The sequence below is a fragment of the Caretta caretta genome, chromosome 1 (genome assembly GCF_965140235.1).
Source record: "Caretta caretta isolate rCarCar2 chromosome 1, rCarCar1.hap1, whole genome shotgun sequence".
NCBI classification, from domain to species: Eukaryota; Metazoa; Chordata; order Testudines; family Cheloniidae; genus Caretta; species Caretta caretta.
In genome coordinates, this window is record NC_134206.1 from 756,502 (window position 1) to 771,083 (window position 14,582).

Here is a 14,582-nt window from a genome sequence, read left to right on the forward strand (position 1 = left end):
CCGTTCGCTCCCTCAGGCCTGAGGTCTGGCTCAGCCACTCCTGCCCTCCCCAATCTGGGGTCAGGGGCCCCTGTCACCCCCACATCCTGCGATTCCCCAGGACGCTCAGCCAGCCGGGAACACAGAGGGTTCATTAGGCGACAGGAACATGGTCTAACACAGAGCTTGTAGGTGCAGAGACCAGGACCCCTCAGCCGGGTCCATTTTGGGGCAGGGAGCCCAGAGCCCCATCTGGGGCTCCCTCCATTTCCCCAGCAAGCTCCAAACTGAAACCCCCCCAACAGCCGTCTCGCCCAGCCCCCCCGGCCCAGGTCACCTGCGCAGGTATCGTCCCGCCAGTGACGTCACCCCCGATACCCCCCCACAATCCAGCTCCAACGCAGCCAGTCCCAGGAACATCCCCAGGTCAGTGCGCCCCACTCCCTGCTCCGCCCCCCCACTGCGTGGGGCAGGGTCCTTCTCCCATGCCCAGGCCTGCCCCATGCGCCCTCAGACCCCTGCTCTTCCCCTCCCGGGAGCCGTGCCGTCAGGGAGTCCGGCCCTTGCTCTCCCCCCCCGGGAGCCGTGCCGTGGGGGTCCGGCCCCTGCTCTCCCCCCTCTCCACCCCCCGGGAGCCGTGCCGTGGGGGTGGGGCCCCTGCTCTCCCCCCCCGGGAGCCGTGCCGTGGGGGTCCGGCCCCTGACCCCTGCTCTCCCCCCAGACGGAGGCGGTGCTGTGCGAGTGCCGGGTGCGGTTTCTCTCCTTCATGGGCGTGGGCCGGGACGTTCGCTCCTTCGCCTTCATCACGGCCAGCGCCCCGGGCGCCTTCCACTGCCACATGCTCTGGTGCCGGCCCAACGCCGCCGGGCTCAGCGAGGCCCTGCAGGCCGCCTGCATGGTGAGCCCCGCCCCGCCCCCCGGGGCCCTGCCCCCCAACCCTGCCCCCCGGGGCCCTGCTCCGTGTCCTGCCCCCCCACCCTGCCCAAGGGGCCCTGCTCCCCGGGGCCCTGCCCAAGGGGCCCTGCTCCCTGCCCTGCCCCCTGATCTGCCCCCCAACCCTGCCCAAGGGGCCCTGCTCCCTGCCCTGCCCCCCAACCCTGCCCGCTAGGGCCTGCTCTCCAGAGCCCTGCCCCCCAACCCTGCTCCAGGGGCTCTGCCCTCCAGAGCCCTGCTGCCCAGACACATGGGGCCTGCCCCCAGAGCCCTGCCTCCTGCCCCCCGCCCCTGCCCTCCAGAGCCCTGCTCCCTGCCTCCCATCCTTGCCCCCCAGCCCTGCTCCCCAACCAAAAGGGTGCTGTACCTGAGCCCTGCCCCCCGGGACCGTGCACTCAGGGCCTGCCCCATCCCTGCCCTGGGACCCAGAGCCTACAGGGGGCAGGCGCCCCTCCCTCTGGGTGGGTGGGATGTTTCTGGGTTTCTCTCCCCAGCTGGTAACCCCCCGTCTCCCCCCAGCTGCGCTATCAGAAGTGCCTAGATGCCCGGCCCCAGGCCCCCAGCTCCTGCCTGCCCGCGCCGCCCGCTGACTCCGTGGCCCGGCGCGTGGGGTCCAGCGTCCGCAGGGGCGTCCGGAGCTTGCTGGGGAGCCTGAAGCCCTCGCGCCTTGGGGCGCAGACGCCGTGAGCCGGGGCGACCCCGCCGGGGGCAGCGCCCACGGGCAGCCTGCCAGGGCTACAGGCACAATGCAGGGAACAGGCCACAGCTGGGCCCACGGCAGCGGCCCCACGGCACCTGGACTGCCCACCCTCCCCCCATCTGCAGGCCCCGACCCCTCCCGCCCCGGCTCTGTTCTGGGCCCTGAGACGGGGATCCTGGCTCAGCCCCCCCCGGCCTATGGGGCCCCGCCCCCTGCATGTGACCCGCTGGTTAGTGCTGGGGGGGCCCTGGGAGCTGCGTCTAGGCTGTCACGAGGTTGGTGTTGTACTAACTCGTTAATAAACCCGGCCGGCCCGACCGGCCTGGCTCGCTCTGTGCACCAACGGGGTGCGTGTGTGAACTCGCCAGCCTCGCCCACGGGGGGGGGGGGGGGGGGCAGTTCGCCAATGGAGCGCCGGAATCGGGGTAGAGGGGAGCAGGGCCCGGGGGGCAGGGCCGACCCTGTTCTGAATCTGGCACCCGCGGCTCAGTCGTGTGGGCAGCCGCCCTGGCACAAACCTGGCCCCGCTGCCCCCTGCGCTGGCCTGTGGGTACCTTGTGCCCCGGGGCCTGCCCCACCCCCATCACTGGCTGGCAGGGGGAGGGGAGTCTGGGGCTGGCATGATTGGGGCCAGGCCCCGATCCTGCAGGGGATCCCAGGCCGCTATGACCCTGTCATGGAGTCCCCGGGCGATGCTCTGGAGCTGCTCCCTGCGAAGCCAGGCAGGACTCTGGGGAAGTCTCTTTTCGGGGAGCAGCCTGTCTGCAGGACACACAGCTCCCCCGGCTCCACCTTCCTGGGTCTGACCTCGGAGCATTCAGCCTCCTCTGCCCCTCCGTGCGCTTCCCACAGCCAGTCGGCTCAGGCAGGGTCCTGGGGAAGCCAGAGGGTCCTGCCCCCCAACTCCGCAGTCAGACGTGACTCTCAGCCAGCCAGTAAAACAGAGGGTTTATTAGACGACAGGAACATGGTCTAAAACAGAGCTTGCAGATGCAGAGAACAGGACCCCTCAGCTGGGTCCATTTTGGGGGGGGGGCAGTGAGCCGGACAACCACGTCTGCCCTTCACTCCCTGTCCCCAGCCAGCCCCAAACTCACTTACCCTCCAGCCCCTCCTCCTCTGGACTTTGTCCCTTTCCCGGGCCAGGTGGTCACCGGATTCCTTTGTTCTCCAACCCTTTAGCTCTCACCTTGCAGGGGGGGAGGGCCAGGCAATCAGTGGCTAGGAAACAGGGTGTTGGCCATTCTCTGTGTCCAGACCCCTGCACACCCCTGCCCTCTAGGGCTCTGCAATGATCATACACCCTTATCCCACCCCCTAGATACTTAAGAACTGCATAGGGGAAACTGAGGCACCCCCACACTATTCAGAGGAAACATTAAGAACAGCCCCCCTTCGTCACATCTCTCCCCCCTTCGAGATCGAACTGAGCGGGGTCACTTTAGCCAGTGACCTGGGGAAGTTCAAAGCCACCAACGTTCCCATGGATGCCCCAGCATCTCTCCCATTCCTTGGTAGGAGTTACACCAGGCACTTCCAGTTTCACGCCCTCCCTTCAGTCGGGGGGGTGATCGATAGCACTCGCAGGCCGCATGTGGGAAGGTTTATGCGGCCCGTGCCCTTTGGCCACCGCAAAACCCCAGGGAGTCAAACTGGAATTGGGTCTGCTCCCCAACAAGCCGGCCAAACACAGCCACTTGGTTATAGGACTGTTTAACTTTCTTAACAGCTCTCACTCGATCTGAGACCTTCTCAAAGCTCTCCACACTGGGTCTTTCAACAAAGTGAAAGTGGCTTCATTCACAACAGAAAATTTCTGGCCGTTAGGAACTGAAACTTTCTTGATTAAATCACTTTCACACCCTTCAGTTGCAGTAAACTGCTTGCAAAGACTCCATGAGGATTCCTTTTCCTAGGGCTTTTCTATGCAACAATTCACCCCTCACAGAAATTCTGCTCTTACTCTCTGTACCAAGGGCTTACTCTAGAGGAACACTTTCCTGAGCAACAACAGACTCTTTCTGGGTCTCCCTTACATCCAGAATCACCTCTGGCCCATCCGGCGGATTCCTAGACTATCCCCTTTCAGGCAAACTTACAGACTTCCTAGATAAAGGGTTAGAAGCATTCTCCTTCCCTTTGCCACACAAAAGTTTAGGAATCTTTTCCTTCTTGCTACAGGTTTCCACACCCTCAGTAGGTAACAATCACATCACCTTCATTCTCTCCTTGTGCTCTGGCTAGGATCTCACCCTGATTAGACAGAGTTGCTCCACCCTTCCCCAACAACACACTAGCAACAGGCAAAATACAAGCACCAGAATTGTCTGGGCTCTGGGATTTTGCATAGACACTAACTGGCTGCGACCTAGTTACAGGGCCATTCTCCCGAGCAGACCCAAACTTAGGGCCCTTTCCTTCCTGCGCTTTAGCTGAATCCAGAACCAGCTCTGAGACAACTGCACGACCCTCAACCATCAGAGGCTGAAAGGCCCCTTCTGTCTGCTCCAAAGGCAAAGAAGAGCCGGACACACTTTCTCCTTTCCCAGACACACAGCTTGGGACCTCTTTCCCCTTGTCCCAGCACACAAGGCTGGTCACAGACAACTGCTTGGAGATCAAGGTAGCTCCCTCCATAGGCAAGTCAATACCCCTGACAGACACAGGCACGTTTCCTTCCCTGTCACACTTCTCCACCCAGGTAACAGGTAAGGTCCAGGGACACTCATCTTCCGCTCTCCTCGCCTTCCCACCCTGCTGACTGGACACAGCCATCAGCTCACAAGGCTGCCTAGACTCATCCAGACTTTCCTTACCCAGCACCTTGCCACTCCCAACAGATCCCCTGTCCTGCCTGTGTCTCCCCGCACTCAGCTGGGGTCTCCGCTCCCACTGTGCTCAGCGCTGCCCTTGCTGTCCCAGTGGGGGCAGGCAGGGAGCTCGCTGCTTTCCTCACTGCATCAGAGCCAGCGTGAGCCCCCACTCCGGTGGGCAAGGGAGCGGGGAGCATCTCTCTGTCCCACCCAGTCCCAGGGGGCTGGTTACAGGCAGGCAGGTAGCCTGAGCCTAGCAGCTCCTCCCTGCTGCCAGCCAGGTCATCTGCATTTTCACTGACCATTTCCCTCTCCGCCGATTGGTCCTCTGGATTCAAATTCAAACCTTCGGCCTTTACAGGAGCAAGGCCTGGATCCTGTCCCAAAGAGACACAGTCACCCCACAACAGGGTCTCGCAGCTGATATCCTGGAGCACCCCAACGACCAGCCAGCCCCACCCCTTCTGGGTCTGCACAGGGATCTGGGCCATAGGGAAGGCGAGGGGCTTCGTCCCTGGGACCCTCACCCAGCTCACCCAGCCCCTCTGCATCTGAGGCTGTGTGACGAAGTGGGACTGTTCTTAATGTTTCCTCTGAATAGTGTGGGGGTGCCTCAGTTTCCCCTAGGCAGTTCTTAAGTATCTAGGGGGTGGGGTAAGGGTGTATGATCATTGCAGAGCCCTAGAGGGCAGGTGTGTGCAGGGGTCTGGACACAGAGAATGGCCGACACCCTGTTTCCTGGCAACTGATGGCCTGGGCCCTTCCCCCCCTGCAAGGTGAGAGCTGAAGGGTTGGAGAACAAAGGAATCAGGTGACCACCTGGCCCGGGAAAGGAACAAAGCCCAGAGGAGGAGGGGCTGGAGGGAGTTTTCAGTTTGGGGCTGGCTGGGACATGGAGTGAAGTGCAGACGTGGTTGTCTGGCTCACTGCCCCCCCAAAATGGACCCAGCTGAGGGGTCCCGTTCTCTGCACCTGCAAGCTCTGTTTTAGACCATGTTCCTGTCGTCTAATAAACCTTCTGTTTTACTGGCTGGCTGAGAGTCACGTCTGACTGCAGAGTTGGGGTGCAGGACCCTCTGGCTTCCCCAGGACCCCGCCTGAGCGGACTCGCTGGGGGGAAGCGCATGGAGGGGCAGAGGAGGCTGAATGCTCCGAGGTCAGACCCAGGAAGGTGGAAGCTGTGTGAGCTGTGTGTCCTGCAGACAGGCTGCTCCCAGAAAGGCGACTGCCCCAGAGTCCTGACTGGCTTCATGGGGAGCAGTTCCAGAGCATCGCCCAGGGACTCCGTGACAGGCTGCACCACCCAGGGCCTGACAACAGTTCTCTCTGTCCCAGGATCTCGCCACTCCAGGAATGTCTCCCCATTGACCATCACCTTCTGCTCCCACTGGGGGTCCGAGGGGCCCGACCCCAGGAAACTCCACACAGACATATCATAGAATCATAGAATATCAGGGTTGGAAGGGACCTCAGGAGGTCACCTAGTCCAACCCCCTGCTCAAAGCAGGACCAATCCCCAATTAAATCATCCCAGCCAGGGCTTTGTCAAGCCTGACCTTAAAAACCTCTAAGGAAGAAGATTCCACCACCTCCCTAGGTAACGCATTCCAGCATTTCACCACCCTCCTAGTGAAAAAGTTTTTCCTAATATCCAACCTAAACCTCCCCCACTGCAACTTGAGACCATTACTCCTTGTCCCGTCCTCTTCTACCACTGAGAATAGTCTAGAGCCATCCTCTTTGGAACCCCCTTTCAGGTAGCTGAAAGCAGCTGTCAAATCCCCCCTCATTCTTCTCTTCTGCAGGCTAAACAATCCCAGTTCCCTCAGCCTCTCCTCATAAGTCATGTGTTCCAGACCCCTAATCATTTTTGTTGCCCTTCGCTGGATTCTCTCCAATTCCTCCACATCCTTCTGGTAGCGTGGGGCCCAAAACTGGACACAGTACTCCAGATGAGGTCTCACCAGTGTCGAATAGAGGGGAACGATCACGTCCCTCGATCTGCTGGCAATGCCCCTACATATACATCCCAAAATGCCATTGGCCTTCTTGGCAACAAGGGCACACTGCTGACTCATATCCAGCTTCTCCTCCACTGTCACCCCTAGGTCCTTTTCTGCAGAACTGCTGCCGAGCCATTTGGTCCCTAGTCTGTAGCGGTGCATGGGATTCTTCTGTCCTAAGTACAGGACCATATAGGTTGGGGTCAGGAGTGGGAGCCCGTCCACCTCCCCACCCATCTGGCTGGCGGAGTCTATGGCCTTGGGACCCAGCAAGGGAGCTAGACACCGGGGCTTTTCCGCAGGGTCCCCCTGGTTCAAATCTCCAGCCTGCTCAAAGGCAGTGAGGTGGGCATCCACACACTCCCCCCCTTAACCAGGGGCAGCAATTTAGTCTCGAGGTTCCCTGTGAACTGGCCCCCCGGGATCTATCCCCACTCACCCCGGGGAGGTCCCCTAGGCCTCTCCGCTCCCCCACCGCCAGTTCACGCTGCTGCTGCTTCTGCAGCTCTTTCTCGGGCTCTTGCTGTCTCCCAGGGTCCTCTTGCTCTCTCAGACTCAGCTCCAATCCCGTCCGTCTCGATCCCCCGATGGGGAACCCGATCGTGAAGACCCCCGTCTGGTCTGGCACCCCCACACTATTCAGAGGAACCATTAAGAACAGTCCCGCTTCGTCACAGACCCGCCCTGGGGCCGGGCCACACGGCCAAGAACTCCAGGAAGTTTGGGCAGCCATAGCCCTGGCTCAGCCCCCCTGGCCCCATGCCCGGCTCAGCCGCCCCCCTGGCCTGACTCAGCCGCCCCGCCCCACCCCAGGCCTGTCTGAGCTCCCGGTCACCAGCAGTCATCAGCAGCACGTCTGTGTTTCTCTTCGCTTTTATTGAGGGGCCGGAGTCCCCCCCACCAAGTGCCAGCTCAGCCCCCCCGGCCCCATGCCCGGCTCAGCCCCCAGCCGGCTCAGCCCGGCCCCCGCCCCCCAGCTCAGCAGAGCCGGCGTTGCCGCCAGAGGGCCTGGACGCGGTGGAAGGGCAGGCGGGGGCTCAGGGCGTGGCAGAGGCTGGGGTCGGCGGAGCGGCCGGTGCGCAGGGCGCAGAGTAGGGCCGCCTTGCAGGCCTCGCGGCAGGGCTCCCGGGGCGGGTGGCCCTTGTGGAAGAGGAACCAGAAGCGCTGGAAGAGCGGCTCGTCGGCCTGGAAGCGCCGCAGGAGCCGGTCCCAGTCGGCCGGGAAGAGGCTGGGCAGCCCGTAGGCCTGGCGGGCCCGGTACAGCCGCTGCCAGCGCGGCTCAGCCCCCGGCGCGTTGGCCTCCGTCAGGTTCAGGATGAAGGTCTCGTGATCCAGGACCATGTGGGAGCTGCCGGGGTAGTCGCCATCCAGCTGGTAGACGCGGTAGCCTGGGGAGAGCAGAGAGTCACCCCCTGCGGGCCGGCGGGGCCCCGGGCGGGGAGGCCGCGGCTCGGGGGCTGGACTCACCGGGGTTGAGGTTGATGTAGGTGGTGACGCTGGGGGCCACGAAGGCCACGGAGACGGGGCGCGAGAGCGTCTCCTCGTCGTAGAACATCTCAAACTCGTCCACGTGCGTGTGCCCGAAGAACTGAGCCGCGATGGTGCCTTCGAACCTGCCGTGGGCGGAGACGGAAGTCGGGGGGCCAGGCTGCCCCCCGTGGGGCCCCGCAGCTGGGCCAGGGGCTGCCCGTGGGGGGCTGAGCCCAGCCCTGCTGCGCTCCGGCGGGGGGCCAGCGGCTCCAGGAGCTCTGGAAGGGGCGGGTGCCCTCCATTGCCAGCCGGCTGCTCGGCCATTCCCAAGGGCCCCCCTGCAGTGCCCAAGCCCAGCACCCGCTGCGGAGGCCTCGGCTGGCACTGGAGCTGCGGGTGCCTGGCACCGAGAGGCCCTGTGCTGCTGGGCCCACCCTGCCCTGAGAGCCACATCCCTGTGGGGGCGGCCAGGCCCCCGGCGGGGGGAGGGGCTGGGGCACCCCCACACCTCCAGGCCCCAGGGAGCAGAGCGAAGGCCCCAGCAGGAGGGTTACGAGCAGGCAGAGATGGAGCCTTAAGGGCCAGGGCCCCCCAAGGACACCCCAGCTTGGTCTATGCCAGGTGGAGAGCCTGGGGCTGGTCCAGTGGCTCCATGACCGGTCAGCCAGGGGGGCTCTGGGAGGGGCTGGTCAGGAGGTTCCCAGCCCTAGGGGCAGAGCAAGAACCCGGGCGTCCGGGCGGGGCTCCTGGGGGCAGGGCGAGAACCCAGGCGTCCGGGGGGGGGGGGGCTCCTGGGGGCAGGGCGAGAACCCAGGCGTCCGGGGGGGGCGGGGCGAGAACCCAGGCGTCCGGGGGGGGGGGCGGGGCAGGGCGAGAACCCAGGCGTCCGGGGGGGGCGGGGCAGGGCGAGAACCCAGGCGTCCGGGGGGGGCGGGGCTCCTGGGGGCGGGGCGAGAACCCAGGCGTCCGGGCGGGGCGGGGCTCCTGGGGGCAGGGCGAGAACCCAGGCGTCCGGGGGGGGGGGGAGGGCGAGAACCCAGGCGTCCGGGGGGGGGCGGGGCGGGGCGAGAACCCAGGCGTCCGGGGGGGGCTCACCTGTTGATGATGCGGTAATAGTTCCAGCTCCAGCTCCTCATACAATGGGCGGGGGGGATGTGCCCGATGATGTGCACCTGGGGGGCGGGGGTGTGAGTGGGAACCGCACAGATGGGCCCCCCAACAGTGACCATCCCCCACCGGGGGTCAGTGGGGGAGGGGTTCCCATTGCAGGGGGGGGCAGGCTGGGGGAGGGGAGCCCGGGGGTCAGTGGGGGAGGGGTTCCCATTGCAGGGGGGGGCAGGCTGGGGGAGGGGAGCCCGGGGGTCACTGGGGGAGGGGTTCCCATTGCGGGGGAGGGGCAGGCTGGGGGAGGGGAGCCCGGGGGTCACTGGGGGAGGGGTTCCCATTGCAGGGGAGGGCAGGCTGGGGGAGGGGAGCCCGGGGGTCAGTGGGGGAGGGGTTCCCATTGCAGGGGGCCCAGGCTGGGGGAGGGGAGCCCGGGGGTCAGTGGGGGAGGGGTTCCCATTGCAGGGGGGGCAGGCTGGGGGAGGGGAGCCCGGGGGTCAGTGGGGGAGGGGTTCCCATTGCAGGGGGGGCAGGCTGGGGGAGGGGAGCCCGGGGGTCAGTGGGGGAGGGGTTCCCATTGCAGGGGGGGGCAGGCTGGGGGAGGGGAGCCCGGGGGTCACTGGGGGAGGGGTTCCCATTGCGGGGGAGGGGCAGGCTGGGGGAGGGGAGCCCGGGGGTCAGTGGGGGAGGGGTTCCCATTGCAGGGGGGGCAGGCTGGGGGAGGGGAGCCCGGGGGTCAGTGGGGGAGGGGTTCCCATTGCAGGGGGGGCAGGCTGGGGGAGGGGAGCCCGGGGGTCAGTGGGGGAGGGGTTCCCATTGCAGGGGGGGCAGGCTGGGGGGAGGGGAGCCCGGGGGTCAGTGGGGGAGGGGTTCCCATTGCAGGGGGGGCAGGCTGGGGGAGGGGAGCCCGGGGGTCAGTGGGGGAGGGGTTCCCATTGCAGGGGGGGCAGGCTGGGGGAGGGGAGCCCGGGGGTCAGTGGGGGAGGGGTTCCCATTGCAGGGGGGGCAGGCTGGGGGAGGGGAGCCCGGGGGTCAGTGGGGGAGGGGTTCCCATTGCAGGGGGGGCAGGCTGGGGGAGGGGAGCCCGGGGGTCACTGGGGGAGGGGTTCCCATTGCAGGGGGGGCAGGCTGGGGGAGGGGAGCCCGGGGGTCAGTGGGGGAGGGGTTCCCATTGCAGGGGGGGCAGGCTGGGGGAGGGGAGCCCGGGGGTCAGTGGGGGAGGGGTTCCCATTGCAGGGGGGGCAGGCTGGGGGAGGGGAGCCCGGGGGTCACTGGGGGAGGGGTTCCCATTGCAGGGGGGGCAGGCTGGGGGAGGGGAGCCCGGGGGTCACTGGGGGAGGGGTTCCCATTGCAGGGGGGTTGAAGCTGTAACCCTGGAGTCAGCCAGCAAGGTTGGGGGAGGGGCAGTGGCCCCCAATCACCGTGCCCCGTTCCGACCCCCCGCAGACCCCTCACCTTCTCCTGCCGCCCCTCGGCCGCCTGCAGGACCCCCACCAGCCACTGCAGCTGCCCGGCCGGGTCGGTGGCGTTGATCAGGAGCCAGAAATTGGCCTCGGAGCAGAAATTCATGTTGAGGGAGACGAGCCGCAGGCCGGGCCGGAGCTGCAGGGTGTAGAACCCGCCGAGTCTGCGGGGGGGGGGAGGTGAGATCCCGGCTGGGGGGCCCTGCCCCCCTGAGCGCCAGCCCCGCCCCCCCATCGGGGCCCTGCCCCCCTGAGCACCAGCCCCCCCCCTCTGGGCCCTGCCCCCCTGAGCGCCAGCCCCGCCCCCCATCGGGGCCCTGCCCCCCTGAGCACCAGCCCCGCCCCCCATCGGGGCCCTGCCCCCCCTGAGCACCAGCCCCGCCCCCCATCGGGGCCCTGCCCCCCTGAGCGCCAGCCCCCTCCCATCGGGGCCCTGCCCCCTCCGAGCCCCAGACCCCCAGTCCTCAGGGCCCTGCCCCCCTGAGCCCCAGCCCTGACCCCCATCAGGGCCCTGCCCCCCCGGGCACCAGCTGCCCCCATCTCCCCCAGTCCTTGGGGCCCTGCCCCCCCCCCAAGCACCAGCCCCCTCCCATCGGGGCCCTGCCCCCCCTGAGCCCCAGCCCCCCCCAGTCCTCGGGGCCCTGCCCCCCTGAGCCCCAGCTCCCCCCACCTCCCGCAGCCCTCAGGGCCCTGCCCCTCGGCCCCCTTTCCTCACCAGCCAGTTCCCCTATCTCTCCATACCCCCCAGCCCCTGCCCCACCTGAGGGTCTCCAGCGCCTCGGGGGGCAGCCAGTCCTCCCAGGCCTCGGCCATGGCGCCGTAGAGCCAGGCGGAGGACTGGTTGCCGTGGACGTAGGGCGGGGGGAAGCCGTTGACCGGCGCGGCCTCGTGGTTGCCCACGGCGGGGTAGACGGGCAGGGGCGCCAGGTACTTGCGCAGCAGGGCGCTGAGGGTGCGCAGCGCCAGGAGCTGGTCGGTGCGGCTCTGCTGCCAGACGTTGTGGGCGGGCAGGTCGCCCGTCCAGTAGGCCAGCTGCCAGGGGGGGGCCGCGCGCCAGGTGCTGCAGCAGGTTCTCGATGGTGTGCAGCGGCAGGTCACACTTGCTGTACTCGCCCCAGTAGCCGGCGCCCGCCTGGGGGGGCCCCTGCGCCCGGCCCCCCCCGGCAGCACAGCGGGTCCTTGCAGGCCGGGTCGCTGCCCGGTGCGTAGGCCCGGTCCCAGTGCAGGTCGGTGAGGAAGAGCAGGCGGGCTGTGGGGGCGCCGGGCGGGGGGGGGCGCGGGCGGCTCCACCGGCGGCTTGGGCGTGCCGGGCAGCGTCACGTTCCAGTCGGAGAGGATGTCCCAGTGCCCGCAGCCGGCGCCCACCAGCAGCCCGCAGATCTCGGCCGGCCGCAGCACCGAGCGCACCCAGGCCGACACCATGTCCTTCTCAAAGAGCCGGGTGGCGTCCTGGCAGACCTCCCGCCGCGCCAGCCGCAGCTCCGTGCAGACGCTCGCCGCCAGGCGCCCGAGGCGGGCCTCGCTCGACTGCATCTGCAAGACGCCACGGGGTCAGGGCAGGTGCCCAGCCTCCGGTGCCCCTCACAAGGCTCCCTCTGCACTTGGGCTCTGCCCGGGGCCCGGGCGCCGTGATCCTGCCCCACGCCCACGGGACGCCCCGCCGCAGCCCCACACGCTGACCCCGGGGCGGGGGGGACTCCGCTCGTCTCAAGGCTTCTCAGCCCAGGGCAGGGGCTGGTTCCCCGCGGGGACGGCAGGTTCCCCGCCAGACTCGCCCGCAGCCCTGGCATCTCTGCCCAAGGGCCCCCAGGCCTTGTGGGGGGCGCAGGAGCGGGTCAAGGCCCCGGGAAGGGGGGGAAAGCGGGGCAGGCTCTGCCCTCGACAAGGACCACAGGGCCAGTCAGTCCCCCATCGGCTCGGCGCGGCCCCCGGGGGTCAGCCACCGGCAGATGTGGCGGGGGGCGGGGGCAGGTGGAGGCCGAGCCAAGGGTCCTGCCTCACACAGCCAGGCAGAGCTGGCCGTGCACGATGCCGCAGGTACCGCACTGGGGCTGGACCAGCGGGGGGCAGGGGGCCTGTTGAGGGGCTCCGGGAGGGGGTCACTGCAGCACTGCCGGGGGGCCATATGCTCAGGGCACAAGGGGCTCTGAGCAACTGTCCTGGCAGCTGGGGCCCAGGATTTCTCTGCTGCTGGGGCAGGACCCAGGACACCTGGCCTGAGGGCGCATCGCTGGGATAGGACCCTGCTGTGGGGCTCAGAGCGAGGGCCACCAGGTGGGCAGACACCCTTAACTCTGCCCCGCTCTCCCACCAGCCTGCCGGCCTCTGCACAAGGGGAGACACAGCTGTGCCACGGGTGACAGCAAACACGTCCCGCTCCGACAACCGGGGGGGGGCTGGGTTCAGATCCTGGCTTCTGCCACAGACCCACAGGGTACCCAGCCCTGTCCCATCCAGCAGCCTCAGTTTCCCTCTGTAACACAGGGGAAACGAGGACAGACTCCGGGGGCTGGGAGGAGAAACTGTTCCCAGCAGGCACTGGGGGGGTTGGGGGGCGGCGGAGGTCAGCGAGGCAGGCAGCGGGTCCCGATCCCGGAGCCCCCATGGAGCAGGCTGCCCAGCCCCACGGATGATTGTATCTCGCACCAAAGCTGGGACGGGCACCTCACACCGCTGTCAGACGCTAACACCAGAGCCGGGGAGGGAACCCAGGCATCCTGGCTCCCAGCCCCCCCCGCCGCTCTACCCCATCAGACCTCGCTCCCCACCCAGAGCCGGGAGGGAACCCAGGCATCCTGGCCCCCCCGCCGCTCTACCCCATCAGACCTCGCTCCCCACCCAGAGCCGGGAGGGAACCCAGGCATCCGGTGGGGGAGGGGGAGGCGGAATGACGCTCTCCGGAACCGGCGGTTCCCTTCGGAGCGGAGCAGAGGCAGGTCCCGGCCCGGGGGTCCGGCCCGAGGCGGCGGTGGGGGGCGGCGGGCGCTACCTGCACGCCCAGGTCGATGGCGGAGAAGAGGACGCGGCAGGCCGCGCAGCTCAGGTTTCTCCAGCCGAACTGCGCCCCCGCGGCCGCCAGCTGCTCCCGCAGCGGGGCCGGGCCCCAGGCGCCGGGCCGGGCCGAGCCGAGCCGGGCCAGCGGCACCAGCCAGGCCAGAGCCAGCAGCAGCCCGGCGGCCCCAGCCATGGCGAGTCCGGCAGCAGCGCCGAGCCCGCAGCGCCCGCCCAGGAAGCGCCCCGCCGGGCCCCGCCCGGGCCCTGCCCCCCCCAGCTCCCGCCCCCCAGGAGCTCCCCGCCCGGGCCCTGCCCCCCCCAGGAGCTCCCCGCCGGGCCCCGCCCGGGAACTCCCCCCCCCCCCCCCAGGAGCTCCCCCCTGCACGTGGCCTCGGACCCGAACTGCTCCCCGCTGGCCCGGCCCCGACTCCCACCACCCCACCTGGCTGCAGCCCCCGGGGGGGGGCGCGGGACTCCGGCCTCCCCCTCAGCTGTGGGAAGGCTGGAGGGTGAGGGGGGTGGGAACCAGAACTCCTGGGTTCTCTCCCCGGCTCTGGGGGGGGGCGGTGGGATAGAGCCGGGACTCCGGGGTTCTCTCCAGGAGAGGGAACTCGGGGGGTGGGCGCCAGGACTCCTGGGTTCTCACCAGGCGGGGGGGGGAAGCTGGGACTCCTGGGTTCTCTCGGGGGGGGGGAACTCATGGGGGGGAATCTCTCCAACAAGACCCTGTTTGCAACTATTTATCATGACTTTAAAACTTGGTGCCCCTCCCTGTTCGAGAGAACGCGCCGCAGGGCATTGTGGGGGCTGTAGTGTCGGGGGGGGGGCACCGCGGGGCATTGTGGGGGTCACTGGGGGGGCACCGCGGGGCATTGTGGGGCTGTGGGGTCACTGGGGGGGCAATGAGGGGCATTGTGGGGGCTGTGGGGTCACTGAGGGGGCACCGTGGGGCATTGGGGGGGCTGGGGGGGCACTGCTGGGCATTGTGGGGCTGTGGGGTCACTGGGGGGGCACTGCGGGGCATTGTGGGGGCTGTGGGGTCACTGGGGGGCACCGTGGGGCATTGTGGGGCTGTGGGGTCACTGAGGGGCATTGTGGGGGCTGTGGGGTCACTGAGGGGGCA

The 14,582-nt window shown here is 67.9% G+C and overlaps 2 protein-coding genes across 5 annotated transcripts in view; one reads left to right on the forward strand and one right to left on the reverse strand.

The window, feature by feature from the left end:
- Positions 1 to 1,951, forward strand: part of APBB1 (amyloid beta precursor protein binding family B member 1) — a 40,775-nt gene extending 38,824 nt beyond the window's left edge. For all 4 annotated transcript variants that reach the window (XM_048853771.2, XM_048853850.2, XM_075125500.1 and 1 more), the window contains 2 exons: positions 701 to 877; positions 1,432 to 1,951. In XM_048853771.2, coding sequence (XP_048709728.2) covers positions 701 to 877; positions 1,432 to 1,599 — 345 coding nt within the window. In that variant the 3' untranslated portion in view covers positions 1,600 to 1,951. The remainder of the gene's footprint in view (positions 1 to 700; positions 878 to 1,431) is intronic.
- A 5,334-nt stretch (positions 1,952 to 7,285) lies between these two features.
- On the reverse strand, positions 7,286 to 13,681 carry SMPD1 (sphingomyelin phosphodiesterase 1). The gene is given in 9 exon segments (XM_075125511.1): positions 7,286 to 7,816; positions 7,896 to 8,041; positions 8,994 to 9,070; positions 10,458 to 10,629; positions 11,226 to 11,515; positions 11,517 to 11,595; positions 11,597 to 11,739; positions 11,741 to 11,998; positions 13,455 to 13,681. Coding segments are annotated over 9 exon segments (1,773 nt in total). The 5' UTR covers positions 13,653 to 13,681; the 3' UTR covers positions 7,286 to 7,406.
- Positions 13,682 to 14,582: the final 901 nt, after the last annotated feature.